At 39.1% G+C, this 16114-nt stretch overlaps 1 protein-coding gene across 1 annotated transcript in view; it reads right to left on the minus strand.

The window, feature by feature from the left end:
- ANKFN1 (ankyrin repeat and fibronectin type III domain containing 1) overlaps window positions 1-16114 on the minus strand; it is a 105526-nt gene that overhangs the window by 49838 nt on the left and 39574 nt on the right. The window contains exons 4-6 of the mRNA XM_058038956.1: window positions 9597-9807; window positions 4624-4818; window positions 2487-2600 (exon numbers count right to left, since the gene is read on the minus strand). Of these exons, the coding sequence (XP_057894939.1) occupies window positions 2487-2600; window positions 4624-4818; window positions 9597-9807 (520 nt within the window). The remainder of the gene's footprint in view (window positions 1-2486; window positions 2601-4623; window positions 4819-9596; window positions 9808-16114) is intronic.

Raw genomic sequence — 16114 nt, forward strand, 5'->3', positions numbered from 1 at the left:
AACTAAGCCAAACAGAATTGATGTCAGTTTTTATTCCCTACAGTTCAGGCCCAGAGAAAAGAACATTATTAGTTTCTGTTAATGAGCAGGTATTCCCTAAACACTGGTGCAAATGCTCCTGAATTTTAATTTGCTTAGAAAAAGAAATGGTAAAGTATTGAGGGGAAAAAAACCCCACATTAATATCTTCTTTTTTTGTTTGTTTGTTTTGGTTTTTTTGTTTGGTTGGTTTTTTTTTTGTTCCTGAATTAGCAAAATGCTTCGGTGGTTTTCTGGACGGGAGGTTTATATATCTGACTAAAAAGATACTCACACTTTGTTATCAAGCTCTCCTTTCAGGGCTAGTAATTGTTAGCTGGTTCTAATCATTCTTGCAAGTGATCATTTGAAAGGTTCATTTTATGACCCCTCAAAGTAGCACAAAGAATCTCACTCCATAATGTAATAAACAATTCTACAACCAGTGCTTAATTAATTCCTGAAAGTCACCAAAAGGAGCTATTAATGATCTTTCTTTTTATCTAACCATAAATATACAAGTCTCCTGGGACAAAGGATTTAAAAAGAATATTCTGTCAAGACTAACTGTCAACTTGATAAAGCATAAAATGATCATGAGTGAGGGTAATTCAAAATACAGGGCAGTGCTACCTGGTCTGAAAGTTAGGTCAGGTTGGATTAAATTTCTCTGAATGATGTGTTTATCAAAAACAGGACACCACTGACATGGTACAAACCAGACTCAACCCAAATGAATACCCAAGAGAAAAGTACTGCAGCCTTCATAGAATTATTTTTAAAAATTAGCTCTGTTTGGGAATGTGATTTTCTGTGAAAATACCAAGAATCATTATAATTAGAGGGTGGACAATGTTTCAGGATTATTTAAAATACAACTATTACGAAGAACAGTCTGATATTTTCTAGAGAACTTTGGTGTTTTAGGAGCCCAAGTATTGTTTTCACGAGTAAAGCAGGCAGTGGGAAGCTCTTAAATGAAATTTAGTTTCCTGGCAACACAACCCATTGCTGAAAATTAGATTTAGGCTTCTAAAGGGCTTTGATGTTTTTGAAAATCACACTTCCTGCACAGTGCACAGCTGACTAGGTGTAATACATTAATTTGCCTTCTACTGAGGCTGTCAGGGCATTATCACTTTGATGGCCTCAGTAGTGTCTGGGAGGTTGGGTTTTGGGTTTTTTTTTTCGTAGAATGCAAAAAATTATTTTGCTGGGCCTAGCCAGTGATGAGTGGAATCTGTGACTAGAAGCAGGAGGAGGAAGGAAAGAGACAATGTACCCTTTCCAAAATAAACTCCTGTAGTGCTTTGGGAGCTTGTGCTGGTGCCAGTGGAGCCTGTGCACTGCCTGTCCCACCTTTGGAAACACTCCCTGAGCTGCTGGACCCTTGAGGGATGGGATCTTTCTGAATTTCTCCTCTTGAAACCATCCCTGGGACACCCCCATGGAAACACGAAACATTCCCCACCACACAGCCAGGACAGTGCTGCCTGTGAGGATGGGAACTTTGGGTTTAGGCACCTCTGAAAGGAATTTTCAATGATTAACACAAAGAAACAAACACAGCAGGAAGCATGAAGGGAGAAACTGGGGGAAATAACTAAGGGGACTTTGAGGCTCCCACTCCTTGACTCCCCTGGGCAGGGCCAAGGAGGCTGCAGATCCCCAGTCCCTGGACCTGTGGGAGGATTCCTGCTCCCACTGCAAGCTGGAGGCTGTGGATTGCGGTGCTGAACACTGAAGAACTTACTGTTCCAAGGATTGTAGAAAACCTGGAAGTTCCTTTAAACAGGAAATTTAAAAAATTCTAATTTTTGTTCTAATCTTCAATAAAACTTGCTTTTTTGCTTAATGTTGGAATTTCCTGTGGAACAGAAATTCTGTTTTAAAACCATCTCTATTCAACAGGGCTATTCAGATGGAAGCATTTTCTTATTCATTCCACTTTGCAACTAACTGGTGCCACCCCAAATGTATCACTCTTCCAAGAATGATGTGGCAGCCCTGGAATAGCTAATTAATTGGGCTGTATGATGCCTGTGCCAGAAGTTTCAGCTTCCAGAGGCATTCCTTTAAGGAATGGTGGTGTGGGTTTGGCTTTTACAAGGATACACATGGTTTCAGGAGCCCACAGGCACCAAAAGTTAGTTTGTGTTTTGTAACTGCTCATCTCAACCCAGTCATTGAGCTGATGTCTTAACCACAGTGAGTCAAGCAAACTTCTTCAAAGCACTCATGGAGAAAGCTTTTGGTTAATTTATTTTTCTTTTTTTTTTTAATAAAAATTTTGTCCTTGGGTAATCTTTCAAGAAAATTCCACTTCTATGTCTGTTTACTGGGAAAAGAATTACATTTAAACACTACTTGCATCGTAATATAACCTCTTGCATATAAATACCTTTGCCACTTAGCCCTCAAATTTTTGTACATTGTTAAGGGGAATGAGAGATGTCAAAATCCAGTACCTTTATACTTGGTCACCACAGCTGAGTTGACACTGAGGGGTTCTTGGAAGGTGACAGTGAGTGATGTGCTGCTCGTTACCATGAGACAGACATTGCTTGGCGCCTCCGGGGCTCCTGGGAGAGAAGAGAAAACATCAGCTCTTCAGCACAACAAATCCTATTCAAACAATGTTCCTGAGTCTTCAAAGAACCCACTGAAAATCACCCTGCAATTGTGAGCTTTGGGTTGTAGGTGTTTGTGTTTTCTGCCTTTTGAGCATTTTAATTAGTGACCCTACTAACAATATCCTGCAGACACCATTTGTTTCTATCATGGTTTTTGGCTCCTTTTTGGTTAAAAATATCTTCCTGCATATATGTAACCCAATAAAACAGATCCATGCTAATTATGTGAATGAAAAGCCCCTATAAATCTCTTGGGGTGGATAAGAGGAGAGGGAAAGGACAAAACCACAAAGAGCTAATGAAACCTTGATGGTTTCACTAACAAACTCAAATTCATCAAAAACCAGAAAACATTTTTATGTTATCGGGATTAAAAAATTGCAAATTTCACAACTGTTTTGGTGCAATAGCCCCAAAATTCAGTTGTCAATTGGGATCTAACATTTTTGTTAAAAAAAAAAAGGGGAAAAAAAGCTTAATTTGCAGAATATCAATAGACTCAATTCAGAAAACACAAAAATGTCATGATTTACTGCTGGGATTGATTTTAAAAGTCAGTATATTAACTTTCACTATTTCTGTATTTCCTGTATTTTGTATCTAAGAGAAGGAGTATTACATCTGTCTTGAAGAAATAACCTTAACTTACAATAAATTTGCAAAAATTATTTGTGAGTACATTTATATAAAGATGGTTTTTAAAATGTTAATGGCAATGATTGGATTCCATCACATAGGATACAGCTAAAAGATCCATGTGTCTAGAAACAATTCAGGCCTGTTTACTCCTTCATTTGGGCCCAAATTCCATTTAATTTGGATACAGACTCACTTGTACAACTGTTTAAAGTGACTCAATTTGTGGCTGTGGTGATGAAATGGATACCAAGATTAAGATTAGTGCTTATCAAATTAAGGTTAAATTTTCACAATATTTATGTGCAAAATGAAATTTCACTGCTTGATCAAATATTTAGAACAATCCCATTCCAAAATAGTAAGTTCTTTTGAAAAATAATCAAATTATGTCAGAGAAAAGGCCAACGTCTCCATCCCTCTTCCTGGCTATTCAAATGTTGTTTTATAGCATCCTGTTTTAAATTCTGAACATGTTAAATGAGATCCAGGAGTAAATGTGAAAAGAGATAAGCAGGGCAGAATCATTGCATCCTGAAGGAAGAGTTGGTATGTTGGATGTTGTATTAATTTTATGCAGCCTAAGGAGCCATGTGTTGTTTCTCTCAGATATTTGGTCCTTTTATTGTTCTAACAGTGATTTCCTTCTCCCTCTTGGAAAGGCCATTTCACCTCTGTGCCTCAGTTTCCCCATCCCAACCTCCTTCAGCTCCCACTCACAGCAGTGCTGTGAGGATCATCATCTTTGGAGAGGGTTCTCAGCTGCTGATTCCTGCCTGGAATTTTGCTGTTTCCTTGTACTTGATGTCATTTTTCCCTTTTTTTGTTTTATATGTTCCCTGTATTCTCCACACCTATATTTGGAGCTCTGTAGCCTGTTGTATTAGTAGCTAGTTTGCCCAGTGCTTTTCCATAGCCTTTCCTTAAGCAGCAAGAAAAAACAAAGACAAAACATTCCAGAGCTCCAAGCTCCAGATGGTGCAGGGTTCTTGGTTCTTCCTGGGAACCAAGGCTGAGAACAACTCCTTGAGATCCATTTCATGTTCAGAGCACAGCCAGTGCCAAGAGAGGAACTCCAGAGAAGGGGCTCGACCTGGGTGGGGGGAATTGCATCACCACTCATCCTCCTTTTTATCCATTATGCTAATTTCCTAAAACCGATAAAAATGTAGGGGTGGGCTTTTGTGGACATCATCCCTGTAGGAGTGGGCTTTTGTGGACATCTTTCTATAACTGCCCCTGAAGGCCTTCAAATAAAGGTCCCTTTTTTTATTACCTCCTTACTAAAATTACCTCAAGTTTCATTTCCAAGTTGAGAAAAAGCCAACATACTCACGGGCATGCTCGTAGCCGGCCTTCATGCGCTGGTAGAGCCTGGCCCTCCACTCCCAGCCCTTGAGCTGCTTCTCCTGCTCGGCGCTGTCCGTGCCCAGCCCTTCGCTCGCTGCCTGTGCCGATAGCTCCATCACTCTCTGCTGGGCCTCCTGCACCAGCGTGCTCAGGTGCACAGACCTGCTCTCCACGGTCACAACTGCCAGGAAAAGAGGGAAATAGGAAGTGCTTGGCAAATTGTTGGCCGTGCTCAGAACACATCTTAGGTTACAATGTAAGATGTACTCAAAAGTGTGTATTCCATCACCATCTTCATAAGCTGTTAGAACCAGACAGGGCAGAGTTCCTTATTTCCTTCATGACTCATCCCTGATAACTCTGAGGGATCTCTTCTGTTCATGGGCCATTGAGTGTCACTGCATGGCTGATAAAATTACATCATCCCCTTGGGAGATGCTCCGCCCAGGGGGAGATACCAAGCATTCTTACCCGGATATGATCTGAGGTTTGGAACACCACTGCTGCCTTTTCTCTACTGGATTCTCAGAGGACAAGGTCTCCATAACCACCACTGGACCTTCAGAGGAAAATCAAGCCCTTCTACAGGATCACCACTTCAACAGAACCACATTTGTCACTCCAGGAGAATTGCAGCCACCGTTTAATCCGAGTGCTACCTGCACCCTGAACAACAGGGTGTCAGGTTGTATTCTGACAGTGTTTCTGTATTATTGCATATTTATTTTGATTTTCCTTAAAGGTCAGGCCACTTAAATGTCATTAACACATGAATTAATTTGCCAAATTTTTTCCTCAGGTATTTCTCCTATGCTTAGAATTGTCTTAATTAGACTGAAATTGCATATCTGTTGTAAATTAAATATGAAAACCAAGCTAAAATAATAACCTTGCTCTCTAACCTCTGCTTCAGTATAATATTGTAAACTTACATTTAAAAAAAGGATATTGTACTGATTACAAACACAATATATAAACTTCACCAAACAAGAAGAGATCTGATAGGCAAAATTAAGAATTTTTTGTGCCTAAGGTCCACGGCTGGTAGAGAATTGATCTCTTTTCATAGTTTTGTCCAGAGAATTTAATTAGTCCTTTGACAGGCAGTGAGCAGCTTGCCACATGGAGATTTTTTCCTCCCATGCCTAGAATAATATTAATTTGATGTTTAGCTGTTCAGATTTTCTGTGTGAAGTATTGTGGGCTACATCAAGGTGAAAATTAAGATCACATAGGTTACAAACTAGAATAGCTTTGATTTTAGCCCAAGTTCCCAAACAAGCCCCTTGATTGTACAGTGAAATGTGGTGAATCAAGTCCTATTTTCAGAGTTGCTCTTAGCCTAAAATTGTTCAATCTGCAGTTTAGAACGTAGGACTTGTAAAGATGTTTAATTTGAAAATAAATGCAGGTATTGATTCGGTTTTTAATATGCAGGAAAGAGTGCACTAGAGAAGGAATTCTGAAATCACAGAAAATCACTTTGGTGTTCGGTGTTTTTGCAGAAGAGCTCTGAGATAGCGTTAATATAAAGGGCCTCTTTTTTCCATAATCAGTGCTCTGGCACATGTGGCTTCTCTTAGCAATAGTGAGGAATTGCTAAGTAGAGACAGGCAGGCTCTTGGTTGCCCCAAGTCTTTCACAGGAACAGCAGGACTCTCACACAGACTGAACCCATCATTCACTTGCACAAGTCAGGAGCAGCAGACATTTCTGAAAACATCAAACTGTACCATATAAAGCACCAAGACTCTCATAGGGTTTTGACACCAAAACATGACAGGAGCAAATATGTATGTGGATATGAAAGCATTATTTCTAAACTGGGATTATATGGGACAAATTAGATTGGAAAGGAACTTTTCTAGACCAATACTCTTCAAAACAGGCTCAGCCAAGAGGTCAAACTGAGTTACTGCAGGTATTATCCAGTCTGGTCCTGAAAACTTCCCAGGATGGATGGAGATTGTTCCACTGCTTCGTTGTCCTTATAGTGAAAAAGGTGTTTGTTTTATCCAGCCTGAACCTCTCATTTTAATTTTTGTCTCTGTCTCTCATAACAGGATGACAGCCAGAGTTTAGCAGAGTTCAAGAATAACCCTACTGATGTGAAAAGTGGCCTGGGATCTTTACAGCCACGGGAAAGCAAAGAATTACTCAACACCTCTGACATCCAAAGAGTTGTTTTTGAAGAATGTTTGTCTCTAAGACTTTGGTTTCAGAAGCTGGCTTGAAGCCAGCCTTCTTAAGTTTGATCATTCTTCATATGGACATCAGGGACATATGGCCAGGCTCCCTGGAACCTGCTGGTATCCTCAGAACTGTTGTTTACTGGGAGGCCAGAGGTGATAGGGTTTCCTGGATCCATGCCTACAATAAACATGCAACACATCTGATAGCACAACAGGACTGAGGAAGGAGATTTTATGTGCCAGAGCTTCAGGTGGTTGAGCATTGGCATTGGTTCAAGTTCTCACTAAGGATCTGGCTCTATCTGTTTAATCAAGGCTCAGATCCACATTTGCTGAGTCTCTGATGTCCAATCAGCCAGTGGGAATTTTAATCTTATTTTTATTTGGGTTCACATGAACAAGCCAAACCATGAGTGTATGATAAACGATAGTAACTGAAAAGATATCACTTTGTCTTCTCCCCAACCAAATTAATATTTTAAATGGTCTACTCTCTGATCTTAGTTACTTTGTTTATAAAAGATGTTGGGTTCCTGTTGAGATTTATATAAATCTGAGTTCCATGTGGAGATGAAGATCATAGTTTTACTTTCTATTGCTTTATCTGCTGCTGTTCCAGGCAGAAATCCAGGTGATACAGATGGAAACTATCTGTCCTCCAGATTCTCTTTTCTACAGAGTTAGGTTAGAGGCTATAATGAAATTTCAGCTGAATCACTACAGCTAATATATACAGTGAAAGAGCAGAGGTTTTCTGTGAAGGAAGCTTTTTGTTTGCACTTGGAATGAGGAATTCTTCCATTTCACCTTTTCCCAGCTCTGTGCATCTGTCTTGTACACTTCTAATCACATTAAGAGATGCTGTGTCCAGTCCCCAAACTGGGTGAGTCAGGATTTTACCCTCCCATTCAGCCTGCAGAAGTCTTGCTCAATTGCCCACCACAGCGGAATGAAAATACTCCTGCTGGGTGCTGGATCATGCTCCTGCAGCCCTGAGATGATACAAACAGGATTTAATTTGAACAGGGTTGGTTGAGTACGAAAAGCAGAGCAGAAAGTCTGGACAAAAGAGAAGGTGACTGCCATCAGTTCCACAAGAGTGAAGACATGCACAAAGATGCTCTGAACCTTTGTTCTGAGGGCTGAAAATAAGTTTTTGCATTTCACTCTCAAACAGCCACTGCAAACCCTTCAGGTAAGAAATCCAAACAAAATGATCGTTTGCTTTTTACTGGGAATGTTTCATCCATTATTTCAATCAGAAAAACTAAAAATCAAGATAAGTGAAGTGGAAATTTGGTGGGTATATTTTGAAATGGAAATGAGGTGGTTATATATTCATATTCTCTGTGTTCATAGGCATGTTTGCATTAATTACAGGAAATGAATACTAATTTATGATTGCCCCTGCTCGCCATCAGACTGCATTTATTTACAGATGAGGTCAATGAAAAATTAGTTTAGTCTTTTTTACTGCTGTTTAGAACACTCAAGACTGTGTTTTCCTCTAGATTTGTCATGGTTAATGAATGTTGCTTCAGCAGTCAATCATGCACTCTAAATGCTGTCACACTTTTTTTTAAAGCCTCAGTCATGAACCATGACAGAAAAATAAACAAATAAATATAAAACTAAAAAACTCTTTTCACTGAGCAGCTACACTATGCAAAAACCTCCAGGGAAGGTTAAAGGAGGCCAGAATAAATGATAATATAAGTGCTGTGGATATAGAAAAGCAATAAAGGTGTACCAACACTGAGGGTCTGGCAAAAAAACTCAACATGCACATGCACACACACTCTCCAGTGAAAAAACTGGCAATGTTAGTAGCCTCAAGGTGCAATTTCCTGGAGCACTGAGATTGACATGCCAGCACTAAATGTTGTTAATTTAACTAACTTCAAATTAATGGCAGAGTCTGCAGTGGCCGAACCCCTCAAACACAGTCTCATTATAGCCTTGCTGGGAATGTCCTAAATATAGGCATTGACAGTTTAAAACAAATTCTCTTACATCGGGGTATTTTTAGACCCACATAAGGCGTCAGAGTTTGTGTCATGGTATATGGTTGATTAATTGGGTTGGTTAGTCACCCTCCAACCCACAAACTGGGCATAAAAAGCCCCATGAAGGAATACAAAGAAGTTTTATAACTACAATATGTAGTTATAAGCAATATTGGTATTCCAGTAAAGTGAGAAGGTCTGTTTTGTGTATAGGTCTTCTCTGGTTCTGTAGAACTTTGAAATTCTCATTTAAGTGGGATTTGAGGCCATTTGAAGACCAGTAGTGAGGGTTCTGTGGGGAATGGAAGTGATAGGTTTCAATATAACCAGCCTCCTGAAGGCAGCATAGCCAAAATCAAAAGGATAATAAAAATAAAGCAAAGTCTAGACAACCCATCATCCTTTCACTTTTGATGACAAACTCTGCATTTCAGACCACGATCTTTGAATCACTGAGTTTCTGTTGCCATATTTTTAAAGATTTTTTTCTCAAGGTTGCTATTAACCCAGCTGCCCCGGTGTTAATCACATTAGAAGCTCAACATGATTGATTAGTTGGTGAATCTGAGAGAGAGAGAACAAATCTACTGAGCACATATTCAATGAGCAGATATTGCTGCAAATATCCTCCAGCATTCTTGTTATAATCATCTTTATGATAAAACCAGGCAATTTTTGTGTGTCGTGTAATTGATTTTCACTAACAGCAGAACTGATCTCATATAAGCAATTGCCTAAGTCAGTTTGTGTTCTTTACTTACAGTGTGGGCTTTCCTTTGCCCCAACGTGCAGAAGGGTCCTGGCAATGGGCACGTTGTTGGTCAGGATGGCAATATCCAAAGGAGTGAGTCCCTCGCTGTTCGGTGTGTTCAGGTCCAGTTCCTCCAGGGTGTATTGATAAAGAAGGATCTGAACAGCATCCAGGTCCTGCTGCTCTACGGCCTCAAACATAGCTTCATTGCACTGGAAGTTCTGTGTTTCAATAAAGACAGAAATTCAGTAAAACTTTTCATATGGTAGTGCTTTAAAAATAGAGAAAATTTGTGTTTTGTGAGTTTGCTCCTGAAAATAAGATATTGTGCCTCCAGCCCCAACTTAGGCTCAGCTTGAAGCAAGGCAAATGTTTGCAGCAGAACTGAGCTTGGTCTACCCCTGGAGTGCTTGAAATTGCTTCAGGTCTGTGGGAAAATTCAAGTGACATTCAAACTCATATGAAACAAACACATTTTTATTTAGACATCTGTCCTGTAATCAAACTGTATGAGCAACATTATGTTTGCAGTGTGAAACTGGATGACACACTACAATTTTGGCAGAGCCTTGGACTACTGAGTTTTTCAAACTCAAAATTTCAAGTAGAAAACTACAATCAGATGATGAAAATCCAGATTAAACAAGCAGTTCTGCAGAAAAACCTTCCCAGTTCCAGTGTGACCCAGTGTGTCACCTCAGTTATTTCTAGGTGCCTGTATGATTGCTTTTAAGTTGTAACCAGAGGAAACTTTGAAATTTGTAGGCCTTATAAACAGATGTAGAAATGGGACTGAAAAACTGGATTGTCCAGTGTGCATGTCTGAGAGCAGAGAGCACAAGCAGCCAAACATGAGAACTTCCACAGCACCAACTCTCAGGCAGGGAGAACCACTGAACCTTTTCCTTAGCAATGTCAAGGAGATAAAGGAAAGGCACAATACAAAAGCCCCTGTTGTTTCCTAATTGAGCTGGGGAGAAGCAGGTGCAGGAGAGTAGCAGGGCCTGCAGGTTTCTCTTATGAGAACATCCTTCTGGAGCCTGCAGTAATGACAAGTTATTTGCCAAGATTCTTTAAATTCTCTCCCAGTGTCCCATTGCCATAATTACCTGATAGAGTTTTTCCCTCTTTGGAATGAATTAGCAGGAGCAAGAGGCCCAGCAAGGCAAGAAGGGCTCAGAGCACAGATTCAGAAACACAGTGTAAACCCCAAAACCACTGAGAAAATTCTCATCCCAGAATGCACTCTTTATTCCATGAAATACATATTGAACTGAAACCATCTTCTACTGGCAGTTAATACTTAACCACACTAAAACTTTATTTTCTTTCTAAAATATCAATTTATCAATAGTTTTATTGGACATATCTGTGTCCAAGTTTGCTCTCAGTGAAACAACATTGACCTGCTGGAACATCTGTGTGTCTCCTTGTAAAACACACGGAATAAGGGTTTCCAAACAGTTCTGGAAACTGCAGTCCCAACCTCCACCTTGGAATTTCATCCATTCTACAGGAGCTTTTCTTCAGCAGGCTTGAAGTTAAAAGTGTCTTCCAAAATGTTCAGGCCTGACAGGGGTCTTCTGGTCTACTCTTTGCATGTGAATTATTGGTACCACACTAAGAAGTTGCAAAGGTGATGTTAGCTAAAAGTTTCAGTAGGGACCCCATCAGTGCTGAGTATTGGGGATCAGCAGAACAGGAGGATGAGAGTGCAGAAGGTGCCCTGTACCCCAAACTGGCAATGCAAAGAAATGAGATACTTTTGGTAAGATGACAATCTAAGGGTGAGATGAGCTATGCAGCAATAATGCAAATCTGGGACAGTAGTGCTTACTTGGGAATCACCTTGTAGACACTGAAGTACTGAACAGCTCATGCTGAAGAAATATTTTTTTCTGTAGGTTTCCATGCAGAATAAAAGATATGACTTAAAGATCAGTGCTCTTCATGGGGTTCTGTCACATTCTTGGGTTTAGACTCTTCTCCAAATGATAAGATTCAGGTTTAATTTTATAATTAGATACTTAGGCCATATTCCAGGGTTCATATAAGATAAAAAAATCTCAGAAAAAGGGACAATGGAACGGTAAGCAGCTCTATTTATCATTTTTTAACTCCTCTGATCAAAATAACAATAATTTATAAGGATATACTCTGTCATTAGGTAGAGCACATGTCCAGAAAATTTTAAAAAAGAAGACAGCACATATTTCTCTTATTATAAGGGAAAACTTTAAAAATGTCAGAAATTTTTACTGCAATGCAGGAATACTTCTTATCATTCCAGTAGTTCCACACACCTGTCTTGCTTATGTAACACCTTTATAATCTTGATATCAGAAACATTATGCTTATTCTGGTGTTTTGCCCGTACGCTGAAAGAATGAAGTGCTCTTGCTAGACATCAAAAGAATTTTAAGTAATTATAATTACAAAACATTTTAATTATTGGTATGATTCTGATACTTTTGTACGTCTTCAGCTCCACTCAACAGTAATATTGATTTAACAGCTGTATGTCACTGTATTGTGCACTCAAAATTAACATGCAGAGAGCACTGATGTATGAAGTGCAGAGGAAAAAGAAAGCTTGCTCTTCACTCCATGAGACTTTATTATTATGATGCAGAATTGTGAACAGATAGACTTTTAAAGCATATTATTCTTGTAATTGATCACAGCTATGAAAATCTACTTATTTAGAAGTGAACTAATCAAGAGCATATTACAAAGGGAACCGGTTGAAGGAAACTGAAGGACTGCATTGGTCTGTATTTCTTTCTGTTAAGTTCATTGTTGGAAACAGTTTGGGGGCAGAACAAAAAGGTAAAGCTGATGATATTACTGAGTGAAAGGCTGTAATGTGGTGCTCACTCAGGACAGGAAGGTGGTTATTTTTCTCTTCACATTCTCCCTTCTGTGGCACTATGTACACACATGGTTGTCCCTTTTTTAAAAACCAGAATAAATAATTATCTTTTGATTTGCTTTACATATGTGCACAAAAGTTAAATGACCTAGCATTTGTAGAGTGCTACTCTAAGTGCTCAATATCATTATTTAGCTTTAATTCAAATTTTGTCAGAAACTCAGGAAATCTTGTACTACATCCCATGAGTTTCTTCCATTGAACAAACCAAAAATTCACTATTACATAATAATAAAAGAGAGATGGCTAACTTCACTATTATAGCCAAAATTAATCCAAATTATGGCTGACAAAAGCATTTTGTCCTTTTAAAATATACACACACACATACACCCCTTAACAGATTTTACCTACCTGTCAGATTGCTGTAGAATTAATTTTAAAATTTTGATTTGAACTGGGGTTTTTTGGTTATCATGATTTAGACCTGCTGGTGTGCTTTGAAAATGCATCTTCAGACTTCTGCTTGCCAAATGAAATACCTGAAGTATTTGCGAAATTTTGGCCCTAAGTAAGTTGCTGAGCAGAATCTAAGCACATGTTTAAGTTAAATTTGTCGTAAATGCTGTTGCCAACTGACCTGCTGGCAAGAACATTTCACCAAAAGGGAAAAAATAAAAGCAAATTTCTATTTCTTCATTTCATTAGAAATCTGATTGAAAAAGCTGCACTGATTTAAATGAGAAACAGAACATGACTATTATAAGCTGCTTCATCCAATCCAAACGATTACAAGATCAAATTGCAAATATCAGGTTTTCCAAATGAGCAATTCAGACACAGGTAATAGGCTGAAATACATTGGCAAGTTTTGTAATTTCAGAGTGTAAAATCATGGCAGCTGTAATGTGGCCTTTCTAAATGGTCATGTGTGCGTCCCTCTTCCATAGAAGAGCACATCAAACTCTGCTAGATGGTCAAAATCATCCTGGAGAGGCAGCAAGGTATCTATTACATCTTCACCCATGCTACTGAACTGCCCCATTTGGAAATGTGCATCCAGCCCAGCTCTCCAAGTCCAGAAAAACATTCTACACACCTGACCAACTTTTCCCTATTTGCTTTCACACAGAAAACAGAAATATATTTGAAAAGAATATAGTTTGCTGCAAAAAGCTTATCACATTCCATGTAGAAGACTTTCTAGTATTGCAGCATGTCTCAGGCATCTGCAGCCTTGGGATAAGAAATCCAAACAGGTATAAGGAGTAATGTCTTTAAAACCCAGTGCTCTATTTTAGTCCAGCTGGTACTGTCACAAATACTAACAAGAGCAATCATTTACCTTTACTAGATAACTTCCTTCTGCTCTGAAAGGACAAAAGCATTAAATTCAAAGGAAAACTTAATCACATTTAAAAGTGATTGGGTGAAATTTAGGAGCAGTTTTTACATTGCTTTTTCCTTGACTCAGTCCTGCAGCCTCTAATCATTAGCTGGACAGCTGTGCTATGTGATTAATTTATTTAGGTGTTGCTGTGATGCACAAATGTATATACTGAAAAGAACTACAGTATTGCTTTGCAGTAAGTAATAACCATGTTCCAGTAAGTGATTCAGTGCCAGAGTGTTTAGAAATGCAATCTTATGTAGCTTAATTAAAATGAAGTGCCCCTTTCAAGCTATTTGCTCTAAGTTTGACTGAAAAAGTCCACTATGTACTACTGGAGTTGGAAAAAGTGGTAAGGTAGTTTCTGCAAAGACTTGTTTTGATAAACATGAGTTCAAGAATAAAGCTATTTTGGGACATTGCTATGTCTGCAGCAAGACAACAATTTACTGAATGGAAAGTGTTGCACAGCAAGAGAGAGTGGAAAGAAAAATTTCACAAGCCAAAGCTGAAAGAAAACAAATTCTAACAAATGTTGTTCACTTGTCTGGAGACATGATTTTACTCCTTAGCTCAGCAGCACAGAAATTCAATGATTTGAAAATACATGAGCTAGCAACTTGACCTGGAATATTTCCACCCCTTCACTAATAGTTTTCTTGCTGTTTATTTCTAGGGAAAACTGGGAAAACAACAAGCAGAATGGATAGAATGGCATCCAAAGCCTCTCAAGTTCAGTGGGAATCTATTCACTGCCTGTTGTGGACACCAGCTCAGACCCCAGACTGGTGATACCTGGAGGTTCCTCTGCTGGGTTTTTGTCAGTGACAAAGGCTGTGACACTCCCATGACAGTGTAGTGGGCTGGGGGAACAAAGTTAGCACAGATATGTCTGTGTCCCATCAAAACCCATCCACACAACATAAAATCAGGTCTCCCAATGATGATAACTGATGGAATAGGCACTCCCACTGCTGGCAGATCAGAGTGAAAAGGGACAGATCTGAGGTTCTGAGTTACTGGCTCAGGGTTAGCAGAGGACTTGGTCCCCAGCAGCAGTGCCCTGCTCCTCAGTCCTTTGGCTCAGCTCACTGGCAATTTCTCTTCTTATTAGTGAAGTATGACAGAAGAGCCCATGTTCGAAGGAAAATGTAATTTGAAAGGTGTATTTAGATAAACACTGGTCAGAAGATATGCTCACAGGCTGGCATTCATTCAGCCTACACGTCAGTCTGCTCTGGCAGTGTCCCCAGCACTGGTTTATCCTCCTCCTTCACTCCCTCAGTCACACTTGAAATTGAAGTTGAAAAAAAAAAGGAATATAAGATAAGATAGTGGCTAAAAAATTCATCTAAAGAATCTTTCCCCACAGTTCATACTCTGAGACCTCAATTCAAATCATCCCTACAAACTGAAAAGCATTTGGAAACCCAAAGCCTCAGAAGCAGAGCTGCTACAGCCAACACGACAGCTGGCTACCATGAAAAGGCTGTTCTCCAGCTCTCAAGTCTTGTTTGAATTTCAAGCTTCTCTTATGAAACAAGAATCTATTGGCTCTGGAAGAGCTGAGAGGAAGCAGCCATGGTCCCCTGCTTCCTTCAGGTCATGGTCTTTCTTCACAGAGAGAGACAACAGTCTCCACAGGTCATGCAAGGTCTTCTGACTTTGGAAAAGCACATTCTGCGGGGACAGCATCAGCTAATTGAATGAAAAATAATTTCCAATTCTTGCACTGATTTATATAATATATCTCTTAAATAATTTATGAGTAATAAAGGAGTCTAGAGTGTCCTTTCTCCTTCTGACAAAATGTGATATTTTTGTTATCTGGCCCAGCCATACTGAGTTCCATTTGTCATGTGGAAAAATGGGAACTTCTATTAAAAGCCATCTACACTTTTCTGAAAACATGTTTTATTCTTTTCTTGTAAGAGAAACACTTGCATTTATAGATTTATTTCACGTTTTGTCATGTAAGTGCCAAGTTACAACCTTACTCCTAAAATAAAGCATCAGTTATCTACTGACCATCACCACAGTCTGGTAGTAGCCTTACACTTATCTGTCATGCCTGAAAGTTCCATTTGCTCTGTTGTTTGGAAAAATGGGAACTTCTATTGAAAGCCATCATCACTTTTCTCAAAATATGTTTTATTCTTCTCTTGTAAGAGAAACACTTGCCTCTATAGATTTAATTCGTGTTTTGTCATGTAAGTGCCAAGTTACAAGCTTACTCCTAAAATAAAACATCACCAGAAGTTACAAT

The sequence above is a fragment of the Melospiza georgiana genome, chromosome 21, assembly GCF_028018845.1.
Source record: "Melospiza georgiana isolate bMelGeo1 chromosome 21, bMelGeo1.pri, whole genome shotgun sequence".
NCBI classification, from domain to species: Eukaryota; Metazoa; Chordata; class Aves; order Passeriformes; family Passerellidae; genus Melospiza; species Melospiza georgiana.